Source organism: Diadema antillarum, unplaced genomic scaffold, assembly GCF_040938485.1.
Source record: "Diadema antillarum isolate AM-2024a unplaced genomic scaffold, OU_Dant_1.0 seq00000523_RagTag, whole genome shotgun sequence".
Taxonomy (NCBI): domain Eukaryota; kingdom Metazoa; phylum Echinodermata; class Echinoidea; order Diadematoida; family Diadematidae; genus Diadema; species Diadema antillarum.
Genome location: NW_027271475.1, coordinates 2,720,600 through 2,737,572, shown reverse-complemented (window position 1 = coordinate 2,737,572; position 16,973 = coordinate 2,720,600). Strand labels below are relative to the sequence as shown.

The 16,973-nt window shown below is 39.8% G+C and overlaps 1 protein-coding gene across 1 annotated transcript in view; it reads right to left on the bottom strand.

Annotated features, from left to right (window-relative positions):
* The window catches only part of LOC139734387 (uncharacterized), a 120,846-nt gene extending 107,379 nt beyond the window's left edge, over positions 1-13,467 (bottom strand). Inside the window, exon 1 of the mRNA XM_071645176.1 lies at positions 13,396-13,467. Coding sequence (XP_071501277.1) covers positions 13,396-13,415 — 20 coding nt within the window. The 5' untranslated portion in view covers positions 13,416-13,467. The remainder of the gene's footprint in view (positions 1-13,395) is intronic.
* Positions 13,468-16,973: the final 3,506 nt, after the last annotated feature.

Below are 16,973 nucleotides of genomic sequence, written 5' to 3'. Positions count from 1 at the left end.
GCAGTCGAGTAAATTTCCAACGGCATCCATGTTTTAATAGACGAGTGTGAATAGGCGATTAAGCGATTAGGGGGTTCAGTGCCCTACAATCTTTACTCGATTGTGTTCCATGATCGACTGCATGTGTATAGAATAACATAGAATCAAGAGAATAACAGTATATAAATGCAACGCATAATGATGAAATTCTATAGTGATAGCCGACGCTGTAACTACGTGCAAAACACGTAATTTCCGCCGGTGGATTATATAGATCGTATTTTTATTGCTGCGTGGGTAGCACGACATGCGTAAGCTTAATTGATTACTTTTTTTTCTTAAGTGTGTATGTGTGTGTGTCTGTGCGTGCACATACACGTGTGCGTGTGCGTTGAGTGTGTGTGAACATAACACAGGTAAATGCCCTGCCGCCGAGGAAATAATGACCATAGAACCTTAAAGAAGCCGAGTTAAGAACAGTGCGTACAATAGCGAGGAAAGCGAAATGACATATCGTATACATGAATGATCAAGATGGCGTTGACGAGATTATTTTATACGAGATTTATGATGAGAAAATACTGGCAAAATGAAAATGATGGCCACTTTCAAGGAAGGGAACATTGTGTCCAGAGTAACTAGTAGTGATATAGCACGAGAACCATGTTGAGCACTATAGGCTTGCTACAGTGAAATTCATGCGGGTAAACGGGGGGGGGGGGGGCAGAAAGGATGGATTTAACAGGTGAAGTCTGTGAGTAGGATGAATGTGAAGATGAGATGAGCATGTGAGTTTTATACATGAGAATCGCCTTCGCCTTGAGTGGATTGCGAAGCAAGATTCGGGGTATTAACGTGCCGAGATGGAAGGTGGTAAGATGGGCGGAGGGGGGATGAAAACGAATCACCACGAGGACATCACCCGAGATGAAACGACTTGTTTATAGGAAGGGAGGATATGGATGCAAACGTCAAGGAATGAAGATTATAGGAGGAGCAGGACACGAAGGAATGGAGGAATGAATGAAGGAATGAAGGAAGAAAAACATGAAGCAGGATGAAGAAGAGGAAAAGGAAAGAGAAGAGGAGGAGGACTGGTCTAGAGGAAGAGAAAGGGAAATGATATACAGCAAAAAAAAAGTGGAAGAGGACAAATGTGGAATAGTATATCAGTAGACGTAGACTGTGATGAATGCAATTGAGCGAAAGAAATCATGTTGGAACAGAAAGAATAAGAGGACACACACACACACACACACACACACACAAGCATATGCACTCGAAAACACACACACACACACGCACACACAAAGAAAAACTAAAAAGAGGAGGAGAAGAAGAAGAAGAACAGGAGGACAGGAGAATGGTGACTGCGGACTAAGATTCCTCTAAAGAAAAACGTAAAGGAGGGTTGGGTAAATAGAAAGACGGATTAGGGAGAGCATTTACTGGTGGAGTAAGAGAAGACGAATTTCGTCAGAGCGTAATTATGTGGAACCCTGAGTGCATAAATCACCAAGTGGAATGCACTTTTTGCACCGATGCACGTATACGGAGTGAATTCAGAAGCCGCACGCTGGAGTGAAATTGAAATGGATCAGACCTCAGGGCACAACGCTGACAGTTTACACGAGACACTTAAAGCCAGCGAGGAGGTGAATAATATCCTACAGTGGAACAGATATATCGGCGGCGCCGGGCCGTTCCTCGCACCTTTTGATTGGGGTCACGGTGTCGCCAGTTGGTGTGTGGATCGCGGATGGTATTGTGTGGATGGTTGTTACCCCGAGATCAAAAGAGCGAGGGAAAGCGAAGGAACGTGTGCGTGTGTGTGTGCGTGTGTATGTGTGTGTGTGTGTGTGTATGTGTGTGTGTGTGTGTGTGTGTGTGTGTGTGTATGATAGGGAGGGGATGAAAGAGATTGGGAAGGAGAAATTGAAAGAGTGGAGCAGAGAAGGGGGAGGAAGTCACAGAGAAGAGATACGCATTTTTTATATCGATAGTCAGAGATAGATCCATATCTACGGAAGATAAACAGTAAGACAAAGTATTGTAGTATAGTACATAAACATAATGTTATATATCGGTGTTTCGCTCCTTCAGCCAAGAGAAACAAATTATTACAAGGTTTATCCCCCTGTGGCCGTTATCCCAGTTAAGCAAATTGCAGTTAATAGTAAGCGGTCTCCTCTGCCGTATACCTTAAAACACGATTATGTATGTTCTTGCATGTACTATTCATTTAAGTACTCTTTAAACACTCTTATTTATGTTTTGATGAGACCGTTTGTTCGTGATCTGTCACAATCAATTTCATTTACAAGTGGAGAAATAAAACAAACTGAAAATGAATGCCAAAGTTTCTATGTTATTTCCTAAATGAGGGTCCGATCACACGAAATACATTATTTTCTTGTTCTTTTACTTTCTTTGGATTCTATGGCATCAGCAAAATAAATCAAATCAGGTGTGAGCATTTGAGGTTCTGCGGAGGAAAGATTTCTAAACTGATTGTTGCTACGAGACAGAGGAATCAGTCTTCGCAAATCAGCAAGTAAAGGCGGATCCCTACATGATTCCAAAGTGCAACACGTTGTCCGATGACACACACAACATGATTCAGCTCCTACAAGCCTTTCAGACTTGTGGCGACCCGTATAGTAGGTCCCTACATACACATGATTCTAACTACACATTCTTATACCACTGGAAAGACTTTTGATTATAGGCCCTAGGCTCTATATAGAGAGACTATATGATGAAGTCTTGTCGGTGGCAGTTTAACAATGAAAATAAAATGTAAATTCAAAATATGTAATTTTATTATACATGTATAACCTTCCTTGAAGGAGAAAATCCGAAAACTATCACGATTTTTCAAAGTTATATTACGTTCGGCAGACTATAGTGTACAACCGCCTAAAAACTAAAAACCATTGTAAAAGGAACAAGTAATTACACTGTAAAAACATCGGTGTTAGATTTAACACCATGGGTGTTAAATCTAACACCGATCAAACTTCAATAGGGGACCACACCCACAGGTGTAGAAAATGCACTGTGATGGTGTTGAAAAGTGTTCACCTGACACTTCGTGGTGTTAATTTCACGCTGTACCTGGTGTTATTTTGACACTGTACTTTTGTTAATTCAAAAATGACACCACATGGTGTTGATTTGATATTAAAGTTGGTGTTAATATCAATGGTTTAACACCCGTCCAGCTTCAATAAGAGACCACACCAGCTGGTGTTATTGTGGTGTAAATTTATTTTCACATTTTTTCAAAAATCTAGTATTTTAATGTAAAATTCTTGATCGTCTTGTTTAAATTAAAAATCAACAAGTGCAGTTACTAAGAAACTCTTCAAAAAACAGTTTTATATTTGGAAATGACACCCGGAGGTGTTAATTTAACACCATAAATGAGCACCGAAAATTTAAGACCAGCTCGGTGTTCACTATTTAACACCGGACTTTTTGCAGTGTATGCATGTTTAAAACACTGCCTCCCCGGAAAATACATGTTCTGTATGACATCGATATCAATGTCTATGATTATTTTGAAATGTAACCATCATTGTATTACGCTGCTATATTAGCACGTGTGATCAAGAAGTGTATTTAAAAGGAAAGTGATCATGATCACGTAGCCATCATTTATTTACAGGGAATAGAGCAGAGTAGAGAAAGAGAGGTGTGAGTAGCATGACTTGTATTAGAGAAGAGAAGAGAAGGGGGATGGAGAGACGAGCGACATAAAGTGGGCAGATACACAGAAGAAAAATCACAATAATGAACACTCCTTAATAATTTGCTACTTCGCGTAACCTATAGCTACGCTTCCTTTCAGTGGAGATAACAGTATACATTACTGTGTACTTTTAAAAGCTATATTATGTAAGCCGATTACTTTTGTTCCCTTCCCCCTTACGTTTTTGTAGTTAAACGCATGAAATATTTTCTACCAAATTTGATTGTGCGCTGAGTAGGATTCATCGTGTTGCTCATTAATTCATGTGTAATCCTTTCGTCTTAGATCTTGCTTGATGCATTATGAACGGAAATCAGTTGAAATGGATTGATAAGAATTGAAGATGAGAACAGGATGATTTGCGCGAGAGATGGAGATTTTTATGCACGTAGATGGATTGAGAGGGGGGGGGGGGTGCAGGAGGGAGAGAGAGCGAAAGAGAGCAAGACAGGATGAAAGGTTGGGGGGGGGGGGTTGAAGACGATTTAATTTCGCCAAGCTCCGTGATTGCATGGCGTCTCGATTCACGAGGCACGCCAGTAATTTGCAAACGTTTGTCATCGTGTTCAGCCAACATGCGTGACCCGACATGTTATTCAACGAATTCAGGTTGATTGGCAAATGCACGAGCAGAAGTTGGAACAGATTCTGAAAAGAAAGAAAAAAAAATGTCCCGGTCAACTCTCGTATAATCATGAAACGGGAGGCGGGAAAATAATCTGTGTGTGCGATATCTGCATGAATTTCAGGTTGTGTATAAAGAATAAACAAATAACTAAATAAAATAAAATAAACAAAACATGAGGGGATTTCGCCATCATGACTATGGTATGAAAACGGGGACACCAACCCATTGATTTGATTGAATTGATTTATTGACGTAACGTCCACTCTGAATACGATGTAATGTTCCGCCTTTAATGTAAGAAGGATAGTGTTCAACTCAAGAAAACAGCTAATATCTGTACACATTAATTTTACAGGTGTTCTCGTTTCGTTTTGATTTGACGTTGAAGTGTCCAAAGTTAAAATAAATTTCCACAAAATTTTCAAGGTCACATTCATGATAAGATTTCAACTCGGATATCAATATGAAAAAGTATATGGAATATCAAACTTTAACACGAGTTCGTAGAATCTGCACGATAATGTTTAGAAGTTATCATCTTCATCTAATGCATCTCCCCCATTAGTTTGCATATAATACAAAAAATAATACCATGCATGTCTGTGATCAGCAACAGCAGGCTGTTTCGTTCTGACAATCATCGTTTGATATAGGTTTTTACAAGATTAAAAAAAAGAAGAATTTATGTAAAAGATAAACGCAATTGATATGGATTTCATGCGAAAAAATGGTGAAGATACGTCGCTGCGACTAATACTATTGAGTAGTGAAGCATACTGTTATTTCTAAACTTGCAAATTCTTATTCAAGTTCCAATTTTGATGAAATCCCCATCATTCCATTCGTATGATTTTTCTTTATTTTGGCCAAATAGATCATGATGTCGAATTACCCTTTGAATCTATATAGAACAGTGTGCATTCAGTATAGTTAAAAAAGAAATAACTCTCTCTTTCCTTAGATAAATGTGGTAATCTGAACAAATACTGGTTTATGAATAGCTAAAATAACTCATCAGTGTTAAAATAGCTGTTACAGAGAACAATGTACATGAATCAATAAGATGCAGCCTCTCCATTTGGTGATGATTCTAAATTTCATGAATTTTATCATTATGTGTACAAACTATGATTACGTGATTGTATAATATAAATATTGCTGTTATTGATATTAGGTAGGGCCTATGCATGTTTTCACTATTTTGATGTAATGATTTATTGTGAGTAATGCAGCAGTAGCTGACAGTCACAATTGTGATACCAAGAATCAAACTGATGGATAATAAATAAAAGTACTAACGTCATCATCTTTCATTATTCAAGAGAGAGGGAAAATCTATTTATAGCTGCACAAAGTTTGTAAATCAATGTTAACACAGCGAAGAATGCACGAAATCGAGCAATTATAGTAAATAGGCCTTCTGGTAAAGAACTTGTGTGCGACAAGAAGTCATGATTGTCAATAAGTGAATATTGGCAATAATGCCATGGACGAGTTATCAATAGCATTTCATCATTAAATGCAATTTTCTTGACCATAGGGTTAATTGTCCAGTGAATCGAAAACTAACCATGCATTTATCATTATACCGACTATAGCCTTCAAACCATATGGACCAAAGTCGTGTTAGTAATTGTGCGTGACCCATTTTCAGCAGTATAGAAGCCGATGTGTGCTGTGTGGATAAGGAACGGTGCAATTTAGTGATGCGACGGGAAATTGAGGACCGAGACGACGGTCTAACGATTGAAACAGGGACCGAATTGAAGCAGTACGTTTATCTTTTGCGGCCAATGGGGGTTTGATCAACCCATTCCCTTGCCTTGATTGATGAGAAATGAAAATTCCAAGGGTCACTGTTCCTTGTTACTGCCAGTATCTGCTCGCTTGGTATACACCACTCGGCTTGTGCGTGACGTGGAGAGTTTGGCGAAGGCAGATGGTTAAAAAACAAACTCTGCGCAACCGCCTGAACTCTGTCAACGTTAACGATCCACCGTTCTGATCGGGGAGATGAAACTTTTAAAGGGAACCATGACACCAGGCCTTGAACGAGTGCATCTTACCTCGGAATAAAACTGTGATAACACCAAATACAACTGGCTACACCATATCATGAAGTCTGCAAAATGTAACGGTTTAAGGTGTCGAATTAGAGATCGACATTTGTAATTTTAGTGGCTACTCATAATATCACATTAAAGTGTCACTTACGTTTTTATGAAGAAAATTCTATCCTTGAAAAAAAAAAGCAATGAAAGAGAAACCAAAATGTCTCCTTTTCTTCTGTCTTGTTTATCGCATAGTGTGTACTTCATCGATCATTCGCTGCTTACTTTCAGGTAACCTTTTTCTATTTCATTTTTGTACAAGCTCCCGCTTTTCATTGACTATCCACACTGACACCGTTGTTGTCAACATACTTTTTTTCTGTATGTTTCCTCTGCTGTTACTTTGCTGGTTTTGTCAATATCATAATAAATGATATTGTGTAATGTCTGTTGTGATTATGGACTTCCATTAAAAAAAAAAAAAAAACCAAAAACAGCTGGGTACACATAACACCTATGTTGGCTTGCATGATTATGAATTAAGCTTCCAATTTATAGGCGTTTGCACATTTGCCCGATGTTTCGAAATAGCGCGCTATTTTATGACTTGGGAAATTAACCCGATCACGAAATTGCGCGCTATTTGATATTATAAAATGGGTTCAAGAATGTAGCCAATTGGAAGCGCTGAAATGAGTCACGTGTGCGTGCATTAATTTCTTAGTAAATGCACGGCCTGACGTACGTCACAATGTTCACACTAGCAGTGCGCACTCAATCAGTTGTTACAAGTGCGTCACGCGCTACTATACGCGCTGTCAATCCTGTAAACAACTTCTAGTTCGGGCTGCCACAACAGCCGGCGGCCTTTCTTGTGCATAACACGTGGCGTATGTATACTCTTATACGTACGTACAGTACTTATGTGCGGGATTTCCGAGTGCGACGTGCGTAAATGTTTGGGACGAACATCTTCGGACATCTTGACTTTTGAGCGAGTGCTACATGTAGCTGACTGGTATTGACCCACAAAGGTACGTGAATAATGCTGTTAGTTTTCGACCCATTTTATAAAACAAATGATGCACAGGATTATTTCGTGGCGTTGCGCCTCGTGCATGTCGCACCATTGTCAATACTCTCGAGCGCGCCGCACCTTCACTAACGCACTCTATCCTGTGCATCATTCGTATAATGTGAATACCAATTAGCGCGCTAATTGATCGAAACATTTTCTAGAGTCGAACTCGGGAAATTCCCGAAATAGCAGGATAATCAATGCGAACTAGCGCGTTATTTGATAATGTTCGGGCTGATGTGAATAGGAAATAAAATAGCGCGCTAATTTGCGATCGCGAAAAATATCTCGAGCTTGGATTTTTATCGGGCTGATGTGAAAACGCCTCATGTGAAGCTAAAATCATTATTACCGAATGTTCGGGACTAATCGCCGTGTGACAAACCAAAATATTTTATAGCCGCAACCAACATTCATCTTGTCGAAATCAGGGATAGCAGGCCTACTATAAAGACAATCATGTAGATTATGATAAATAAATCAGGAGATTCTGAAAACTCCCACAGAATTTAGAAATTATACAATACAATGAAGAACGAAGGGCTCTAAATGATTGTAGAGTTTTGATCTTTAATACCACATGAGACACTAATGAATAAATTGCAAATAGATAAGAAATAGCTACAGAACCAAACCACAGAAACGTATATTTGGGGACTTCGCGAGGTAAGGGGAGAGAGGAATGAATGTATTGGACATTTGGTCATGGGGTACAATCCTGTAATGGATGACGCGTCGAGGATTTGTAACTTTGTGTCAACATTAAGTCGTTATTGGCAAAAGGTGGAGCCATCCAGTTTTGTAAATCTCTTTGTTTAACGCCCGATGTTTGCGATCGTCGGGGCACCCGATCAACACAATGAATCAATCTTGTATACATGAATACACAGTAATTATTGTCAGTTGATGTTTTTTGGTTGTTTTTTTCTGGTCTCTTGAATTTTTTCCACGACGGCAACATCATTAGAATTGCCTCGACCTGAAATCGCGTCTGCCGATTTACATCATTTTGCAAACATCGATGGATTTCTTGAGGCTATGAGAAGAAAAACGGTAGACTGAATGTCCCAAACGAGAGGAAATAAAAATAATGACCTCTTCATTCACTAATCATTTTCTTCCTTAAAAAAAAAAAGAATAACAATTGAAATGCTAAGACTAAACCAAGGTATTTGTACCGTGATTGGATTTGCCCGTCAGCGAATAAGAAGCACGTGTATAATGTGCATCGAAGCCTATGCTCATCGGTATAACGTTGAACTCCAGTCGTGATTCTTCGGCTGTGTGTGTAGTGTGTATAGTACATAGAGATCAGTGATAAAGCTATACACAGTTTGCTACGGAGATTCCCGAATATATCTGAGTCGGGCCAGCCTACCCATTGAATAGATTCCCTCGCAATACCGGGTCTTTAAAGCAATGGATTATCAGATATATGATTTTCTCACCACTAAGATTGCTTGATGTTACCTACATGTACACACTAACAGGTTCTCGCTGATGAAATGATATTGATGGTTTTTTTTTTCTTAAATTGGTCTAACAGAAAAACAAACAACAAAGACCCCAGAACTCCAATTAAAGAGATGTATACACCCCCATCAAAAAACCTCAAATAAAAATAAAACAAAAACGAAACACGCACTCATACACACACAATGTATATGTATGAATGTAAAAATGAGCAAAGAAAATGGGATTCCATCGTATACATTTGAATATATTAATATTATGTATATATAGATAAATAAATAAATGAATATATATATATATATATATATATATATATATATATATATTTAAACACACACACACACACACACACATTCACACAACTTCAAACGTCTCGAAACCGTATGCATTGTGATGAAACGTAACCATTATGATGAGTGTCTATAGTATGCCATACAAACTTTGGCGAGATCAGCTACCATACAAAAATTGGAATCTACCAAACTTGTCTGCTGCTGCCGTAAATGATAAGATGGGAAATATTAATACACCGAGTCAACTGCTGAAATGTCCAGGTCTCGCTCCAATTAAATTGTGTTGCTCACCCATTAGGAAAATGACCATCTACAAAGAAATTAGGGCGAGTGATTTATGTGTTGAGTGTGCATGTGCGATGCATAATATAGACACGAGGTGTTCGAAGCACGTCGCTGAATTCTGGTTGTTGTCAAGAGGCAAAGTTTAACGACCCGTTATTTGCGATCCAACTTTATAAAATATGATCGATGACATTATCATACATTATACGAAAACAAATACATTATAGCCTGGAAGAACGACACATCTCTGCCCTAGATGCTCCGGAGTGGACGATTACACAGCATCACTCACCCGCTGTCATCATCATTTTCCTTCCGCCACCTCTACCGGTAGTACTGCGCCCCCCCCCCCCCACCCCATCATACCCCCATTCATGGCACAACACTCCTAGCCGTCGATAGTGTTTACACTGTCTGTATGATACATGGCAAGGTAAATGTCACTGGCTCACGGCACTCCGTCCCGCTGAAGGCTATTTTCCGCCACGATGCTTTACACTCATATTTCTCTTGGAAAGAGCTGAGAGATGATTATCAGCTCATGTCTCGTCACAAGACGAGAAAAGACAAATGAAGACAACAACGACAAACACACACATGCAACAAAATAAAAGAAGTTTAAAAACATGGGGAAAAAATCGCAAGCTTCGTGTGTTTCTGTGTGTTTGCTTGTAAGTGCGTTCTAGCTCTCTTTTTGTTTCAGCAAACATATGAAGTTCAAAATGAAACAAAAGTCAGATAGAACAAGACCAAGGCGGTATGTACGTATGTATGCATGAATCTCTTTATGATCGTGTATGTCTGTATGACATATAGGCCCTTATGTGTGCGTGTATGTAATGCACACTACATAGTAGGCCTACATGCATTCCAATATGTATGATTTATTCTGTTATATAGATAATTATTGTTGCTTTTTTTTTGGGGGGGGGGGGTGGGTGTTGACATCTTCTGTTGAAGGTATTTCTAATAAAAACAATACTTAAAAGTGAGCCGAAATGTCCTGCATATACTTCTTACTCATCATTGTGACATTGTGAGCACGTCCACGGAAGGACTATGACTAATACGGCATTCTGTCAATACCTTTCTCGTCAAATCAGACTTGAAATAACTTCATTTACGACACGGCATCCCTTCGAGCTTCCGGTAGGGTGAGGGCAAACCGCATGACGTAGAAGAAGACGGTCTGAAAACGTCAATTCAACACTCCTTCATTAATTTCATGAGCACCTCATCGGAAGAGTGAAACGCAGACATCATTAATGTACGTAATTCGCTGATATAGGAAATCAGTAAGTTTTAGTGTTCCACACCTTTTCCCCCTCTTCCCCTTCCCTCTCCCAGCTACCCTTCCCCTCCCATCACCCCCTACTTTTTTTCGCGTATTCATGTATCCAGAAGAGGACAGTTCTGTTAGGGGAAAAAACAACAACATTGCATCTGCAAAACATATTTGACTTATACTTTATCATAGATAAATCAGTATATCACAGGGCCGGCGGAAGGGGGGAAGGGGGGGGGGAGGTCCCCCCCCCCCCATTTTTTTTTTAATGGCACCATACAAAGGAATACATAAGGTATCACTACTTGGGGCCCCCACTTTTTTACCCCGGAAGTGCGTAAGTGGCACTAGTAAGAAATAGATAGAAACCTTTGAAGAAACCCGGAAGTGGAATGAGGAAGATGACACCAGAAGCTGCGCTGAAGGCCTCCTTTTTTTTTTGTTGTTGCTTGTTAGCTCATGAAACCCAGAAGTGCCCCCCCCCCACCACCAACACTTTTGAAAACAATCCGCCGGCGGTGTATCGTATTTGATTTTGTTTATGTGTGCGCGCGCGTGTGTAAATCAATTCTTCATTTTCAATTCTGTGCCCATTCATTGGTTGGTAACAGGCACCTCCCTGTTGGTAACAAAGTCAGTTTCACACAATGCCAGGCAATACCATTTGAGATTTATGTCAGACACGTTAAAGTTATCGCCCTTTCTCGTTACCTCTTTGTTCTTAAAAGACAATTCAGAATACCACTTAAGCTTTAATTAGCCAAATTCTCAAAAGCTGTCACTATACCCGCATGTTTAATGGTGATAGAAGCACATTATCAGTAAAAGAAAAACGTATGGGATGAAGGCTAGTTGTATAGTACCACAGTGAAAAGGTTATGGTAAAGTGCTACATAGCAATCTGTATGAAGCTGCAGACCTTGTCGCTACTTTGCTGTGCCGGTTTGAAAAAAAAAATAACGAAAAATACAGAAAACAATGTATAACAACAAGTAATGGCGCATGTTTGTGAAATTAGACGTAAATCCAGCTTTAGATTCTGACTATACGTCGCCCTGTTTCAGCGAAGTGATAAATGTTTATTACGTTGAAAGTGGCGATCGAAATCGTTCATGTAGATATTAATCATACCCCCCCCCCCCCCCACTCCCTCCCAACACGTCAATAATAGATTTTCCACTGAGCTACTGTACTGTGGGATAAATGTTGTGAAAAAATAATTGCTAGCTGCCGGGTTAATGGACGAACCTATCTCGGCAGGTAAGCCGCGCAGCACATCCGTTGTCATGGAAACATACTATATCACTTAATGCTCGGAGTACAGACGAGCCGGCGCGTGTTTGCTCGCGTGGAAGTCGACTATCGTAATCGTTTTAGGAAATCGCGTTACTAGTTAGACACTATTTCATTTAGCGATGCAATTTGTGCTCGAATCTGAATTGAGGCATGTCACATCACTCAACAAAACTATGTTTGTTTGCGATGTGGCTTAATTCGAGCATTATTAACCTCTAGAGAGAGGAAAGCATTAATTGTTATCACCCATCAATTTGTGACACAGGTAATTATAATCGCGAGATAAAAAAAAAAAATCATATGGTATGTTCGTATATTGAGAGGGGATTCGGTATTAGGGATTAATGCAAATCAATTTACCAAATGAAAACATGAAATGAATGAAGGTGAGAGGAAAGGAAAGAAACGCATTGCAGCAGGATGAAAACAAGCACGTTGCTATGGCAACCATTCTGGAAACGGCTCGATGTTCCTGGAAAAAAAAAATCAGTGACGGTGTGAATAAACTAATTGTTCTGAAGACATCGCGATTCCAACGGCATATTGTGTTGCTCTCTCTCTCTCTCTCTCTCTCTCTCTTTCTCTCATGCTTTGTGATGCAGCTAAGCTGCTGTGTAAAACGTGGCGAGGAAATATAGATGTAAGAGTACAGATGATTTCTATTAGCAGTGGATTTCTTACCAATCCTAGCGTGAAGAAACTTTAAAAACGTACAAATTGTGAGTGCTCATCATAAGAAGCTTGTGACGGGTATTATCCTCGAACCTGTAATCATTATTTTAAGAGGTCTCTCAAGAGAAATTTCCAATTGTTTGCATCAAAATAAATCACACTGAATTTCATTTTTTACTCATCACCAGCAATCCTGCAAATCCTTATACCAGTCACTTCGAGTACCAGCAGCTAATTTTAGGGACGTAATCATTGCTTAAAGTTCACCAAGTACTGTTATTACGTTAAGTTGTTTTAGATAATTATGAGACAAGCAAGCTGAAAAAAAATAAGAATAAAAACAGGTTGAATCAATGAAGACCCCGAACATTTTTATTTGACGAAACAGCGAGACGTTAGAGGTTGCTCCCGACGAGAGCGGTAAGAGACGAAAGATAGAGACTTGACCTCAACAGCCGACAGTTTACTGTAAAGACAGGATGTTCGAGCGAGATTTGACCAACGCTCGCCATGTAAGTCCGAGTTGACAGTATACGATAATGTTTGATAAAAAGAGGTAGACATCAGTTTTACTAAGGGATTTTTGAAAACTTATCCTTACCTTGACCTTACAGAAGTCATTACAGGTGGATGGAGACTTTCAGAGACGTGTTTTCCTTACGAACACCAGCGGTAGCAACGGCGGGTGAACGCTCGTTGATAGTAATCTATGGTCGCACTTTCCAATAAGATTTCTCAGAGAAGTAATTTTGAGGTTACGTTATCAATCCAATATAAAGTATTTCCCAAGGAATGAGTGCACCACAGGATTACAAAGCGGAAACTTACGTCGTACATGATACAGGGCATGCGCTGTATTTACACGGTTTTGCTCGTTTACGGGTTGCAAATAACCCGCGAAATCCAGAAAGTGCGGAAAGCACGCTGTACTTGTGTCGTCTGCTTCGTACTAGATGCAGCGGGGCGCACACGTAAAGCAGAATAAAAAGTACGAGCGGGTCGCCGTTTGATTGTGGTGGGGCTCAGCATCGTCGTGAAATGCTCGCTCGCGTACAAGCGGGTGGGGCAAGCTTGCTCAGCATGCGTAAACTCAGTTCAGGGATATGTGTATACATGTTGTCTGGTTGCATAGGAAAAGTGGCCAGACTCGGAGAGGGTCATATAATCTTTTGTGTAAACATTAATGCTGTCGGAATGACTTCCATGAAAACATCAAGCACGATGTTTTTTTAGTGACCAAGACGATTGATATGATTTATGTTGTACGCAATTTGTGTGAATACACGAGTCTGATTTAATTACATCAGTTGCGACAGAACTTTATTCGTGAAATGATAATCATGTCATCCGTCTTTCAAGCGCCAGAGCAGTCTGGAAATAACACGATGATATCAGGTGCTCAATAGTTTATAAATAGCTGCTTGTTTTCTTTCAGCAATGGTATTTCAACCCTTAACTATAGTTGTGATGCGCTTTCTTAATTGATACAGGCGTTATCCTAATTGGAGGCATGCTTGTTAAACATCGGTTGATACCAGCTGATTTCTGCTCGTGACCTCGCGTTACGTTATACAAAATTAATGCCGGGTACACTACGGCGTATATCCATTAACATTGTCCATCCGTTCAAGACCCATGGCGTAAGCTGATTGCCGCTCTAGATATTACTAAGGTCTCGTCTGCAGATGTAATTTCAGCTGCACTGGATCAACACTTACCCTAACCCGCAGGAGCGAGGCTGACCAGGTCACGTTATAAAGACCTACAGGCTTATTAGCCTGCACCCTTTCTCCCGTAGCCTGCTCTCCCCGAGTCACCGCCCTTGCTTTAAAGCTGCCCTGGTATACTACACAATCATGACGTAGCAAAGAGCTACACGACTTAATGATAATGGCCATGAGTACATTATTGTCATCAGGAATGCGATGGAATATTTTGTCCGAATGAGCAGTCTGTAGTTACACGTCACAATCTAAAGTCAGAACAAAAGGATAGCATAAAATTACTAATCGACAAAACACAAAATGACTACATCGGCCATAATAATTTTGGTATATGCCTTGTTTCTTTGAGATAATACTATACCTGGTCCCGAGGATCACGAAGGTTATAGCTGTAACCTATATTCATTTAAATGAATCACAATGATCAATTTTGATTGTGATTAAGTCAACACTTTATTCAGAAATTTCTTTTACTGCTGTTACACCACATTAATCTATTCGTTCTTCTGGCCAGATATTCATTTAATCTTTTCACTTAGTCATTCTACCTATCCTTCATTCATTATCAGTGCATATATTTCAAGATAAAGATGCTTCGAGTTCGTAGTTATAACGTAATGTTAAAAAGGATGCGTAAAACACAAAACAGAGCAGAGCATATTATAACAATCAGCACGATCACAAGGAATACATGTAAGAATTATACGAGGGCGAGAGACTGAGATGATACAATAGTAATTAAGAAAATGAATTGCAGGATTATATCATTCGCGTATTCGGAATATATCAAGACGAGCTCAATGGTGGTCGTATAGTGTGACGTCACGGCATTCTGGTATTCTCCGAAGTGTTGATGTTGGTAAAGCCTTCTAAGGTGAACCTTTGACATGAGAATGAATAGTACATATTGCAGTAACACGATCGTGACTAATAAAGAATAGTTATCCGAAATTGATTTACGAAATGTGATTTAACTGAATGCATCATTAAAATAAGTATGTTTTGAGCAGTTTCTTGAAGAGTGCAGAGTTATTTTAAGAAGGCGTCGCTCGCTTTCCAATTTTGCCCTGTGACTAGTAACTGGATCCGTTGTTTTATCTCGAGTGTAATGTTCGATCATTTTACAGCATCCTCACATTAAAGGATAACTGTACTTGCCGAGCCAAATCTCTTCCCAGCAATTTATCAAATAAATGGAATCGGAATGATTTAAAAAATGAATGGAACAGATAAAGTAAATGACAAAAATAAACATATACATAGATAAGTAAAATGAATGAATTGGCGGATAGATGTGTAGATTAAACCAATAAATTAATCAACAAATACTGAATACACGATACGCTTTTTGGTGTCTCGCACGGTGTCCGTTTTTGCGTAGCCCTGATTTCGCCAGGACATTATTTTGTTTAACAAGATGTAGTCATTTGAGTGGTCCTCGCGTGCAACTTGCTAGCCGCGTCGTACCGTGCAAAACGTCTACTTATAAAATGCGCAAAGTCATGGAGAGTCGCAGTTCATCTGTATGACTTCTATTTACTATGAACTCGGATAATAAACTCGATCACGAGGATACATCGCTTGCAAAGTTTCAAATGTGTACTGGTCCCTCCCCCCCCCCCCACCCCCATCCCCCCAAAGGGAGCAAATAGCAGCACGAAGTGTGCAAGGAAAGGTTGCTGTCATGCATCAACTATATAGGATAGGTTTGATTTATAGGATTGCAAACTGACGTGTATAACCTACACCTTTAATGCTGTATGATTTTTTAAATCATCTTTGCAATTTGCTCGCAATCGTTTCGAAAGATACGACTGGCGAACAGAGGAGTTCTTGTCAATGTTGAGTAGGACAAAACGACAACAAACCACCCTACATTTAAATCATTCCACTTCGTCTACAGCCAGCAGAAGACAGCTCAAATACTTTTAGTGTAAAATTCTATGATTCCACGAAAATCACGTCTCTTTAATCTCTGCCATGAAAAGCTTTCAATTCAAAGGTATCACAAAACTAGGGCGAAGTATCCATTTTTGCATCTATTTCTATTTCTTTTCTTTCCTTTTTAGATTGTAAAGCAGAGACGTGTCATCTCGTTTAGGGTTACCGTAAAGTGATATCTGTGTCTTTTCAGACTTTAAACGCATCCACAGAAGAGCGTCTCGGTAACCGTAAGTCAATGGAATTCCACCCTGTCTTCACATTGGCATTTTTCCTAGACCCTGGATTTGCCAAACTCTTCCAACCAGGGTAAGAGCGGCGAGGAAGAAGGCAACAATCGACATATGACGTCAGAGTGACGTCATTCGCGTATCATGTTTTCCCGTACTGTTGATAGCTCGTGTTCCAATTGCCGCTTCTAATTACATTCCCCTCGCTGTTGATCTGCGGGATTCTCATCGAGCGCAGGCATCGAGCGCCCTTTGCTCAACTCGAGTCCGTCCTCGTTCGCCGA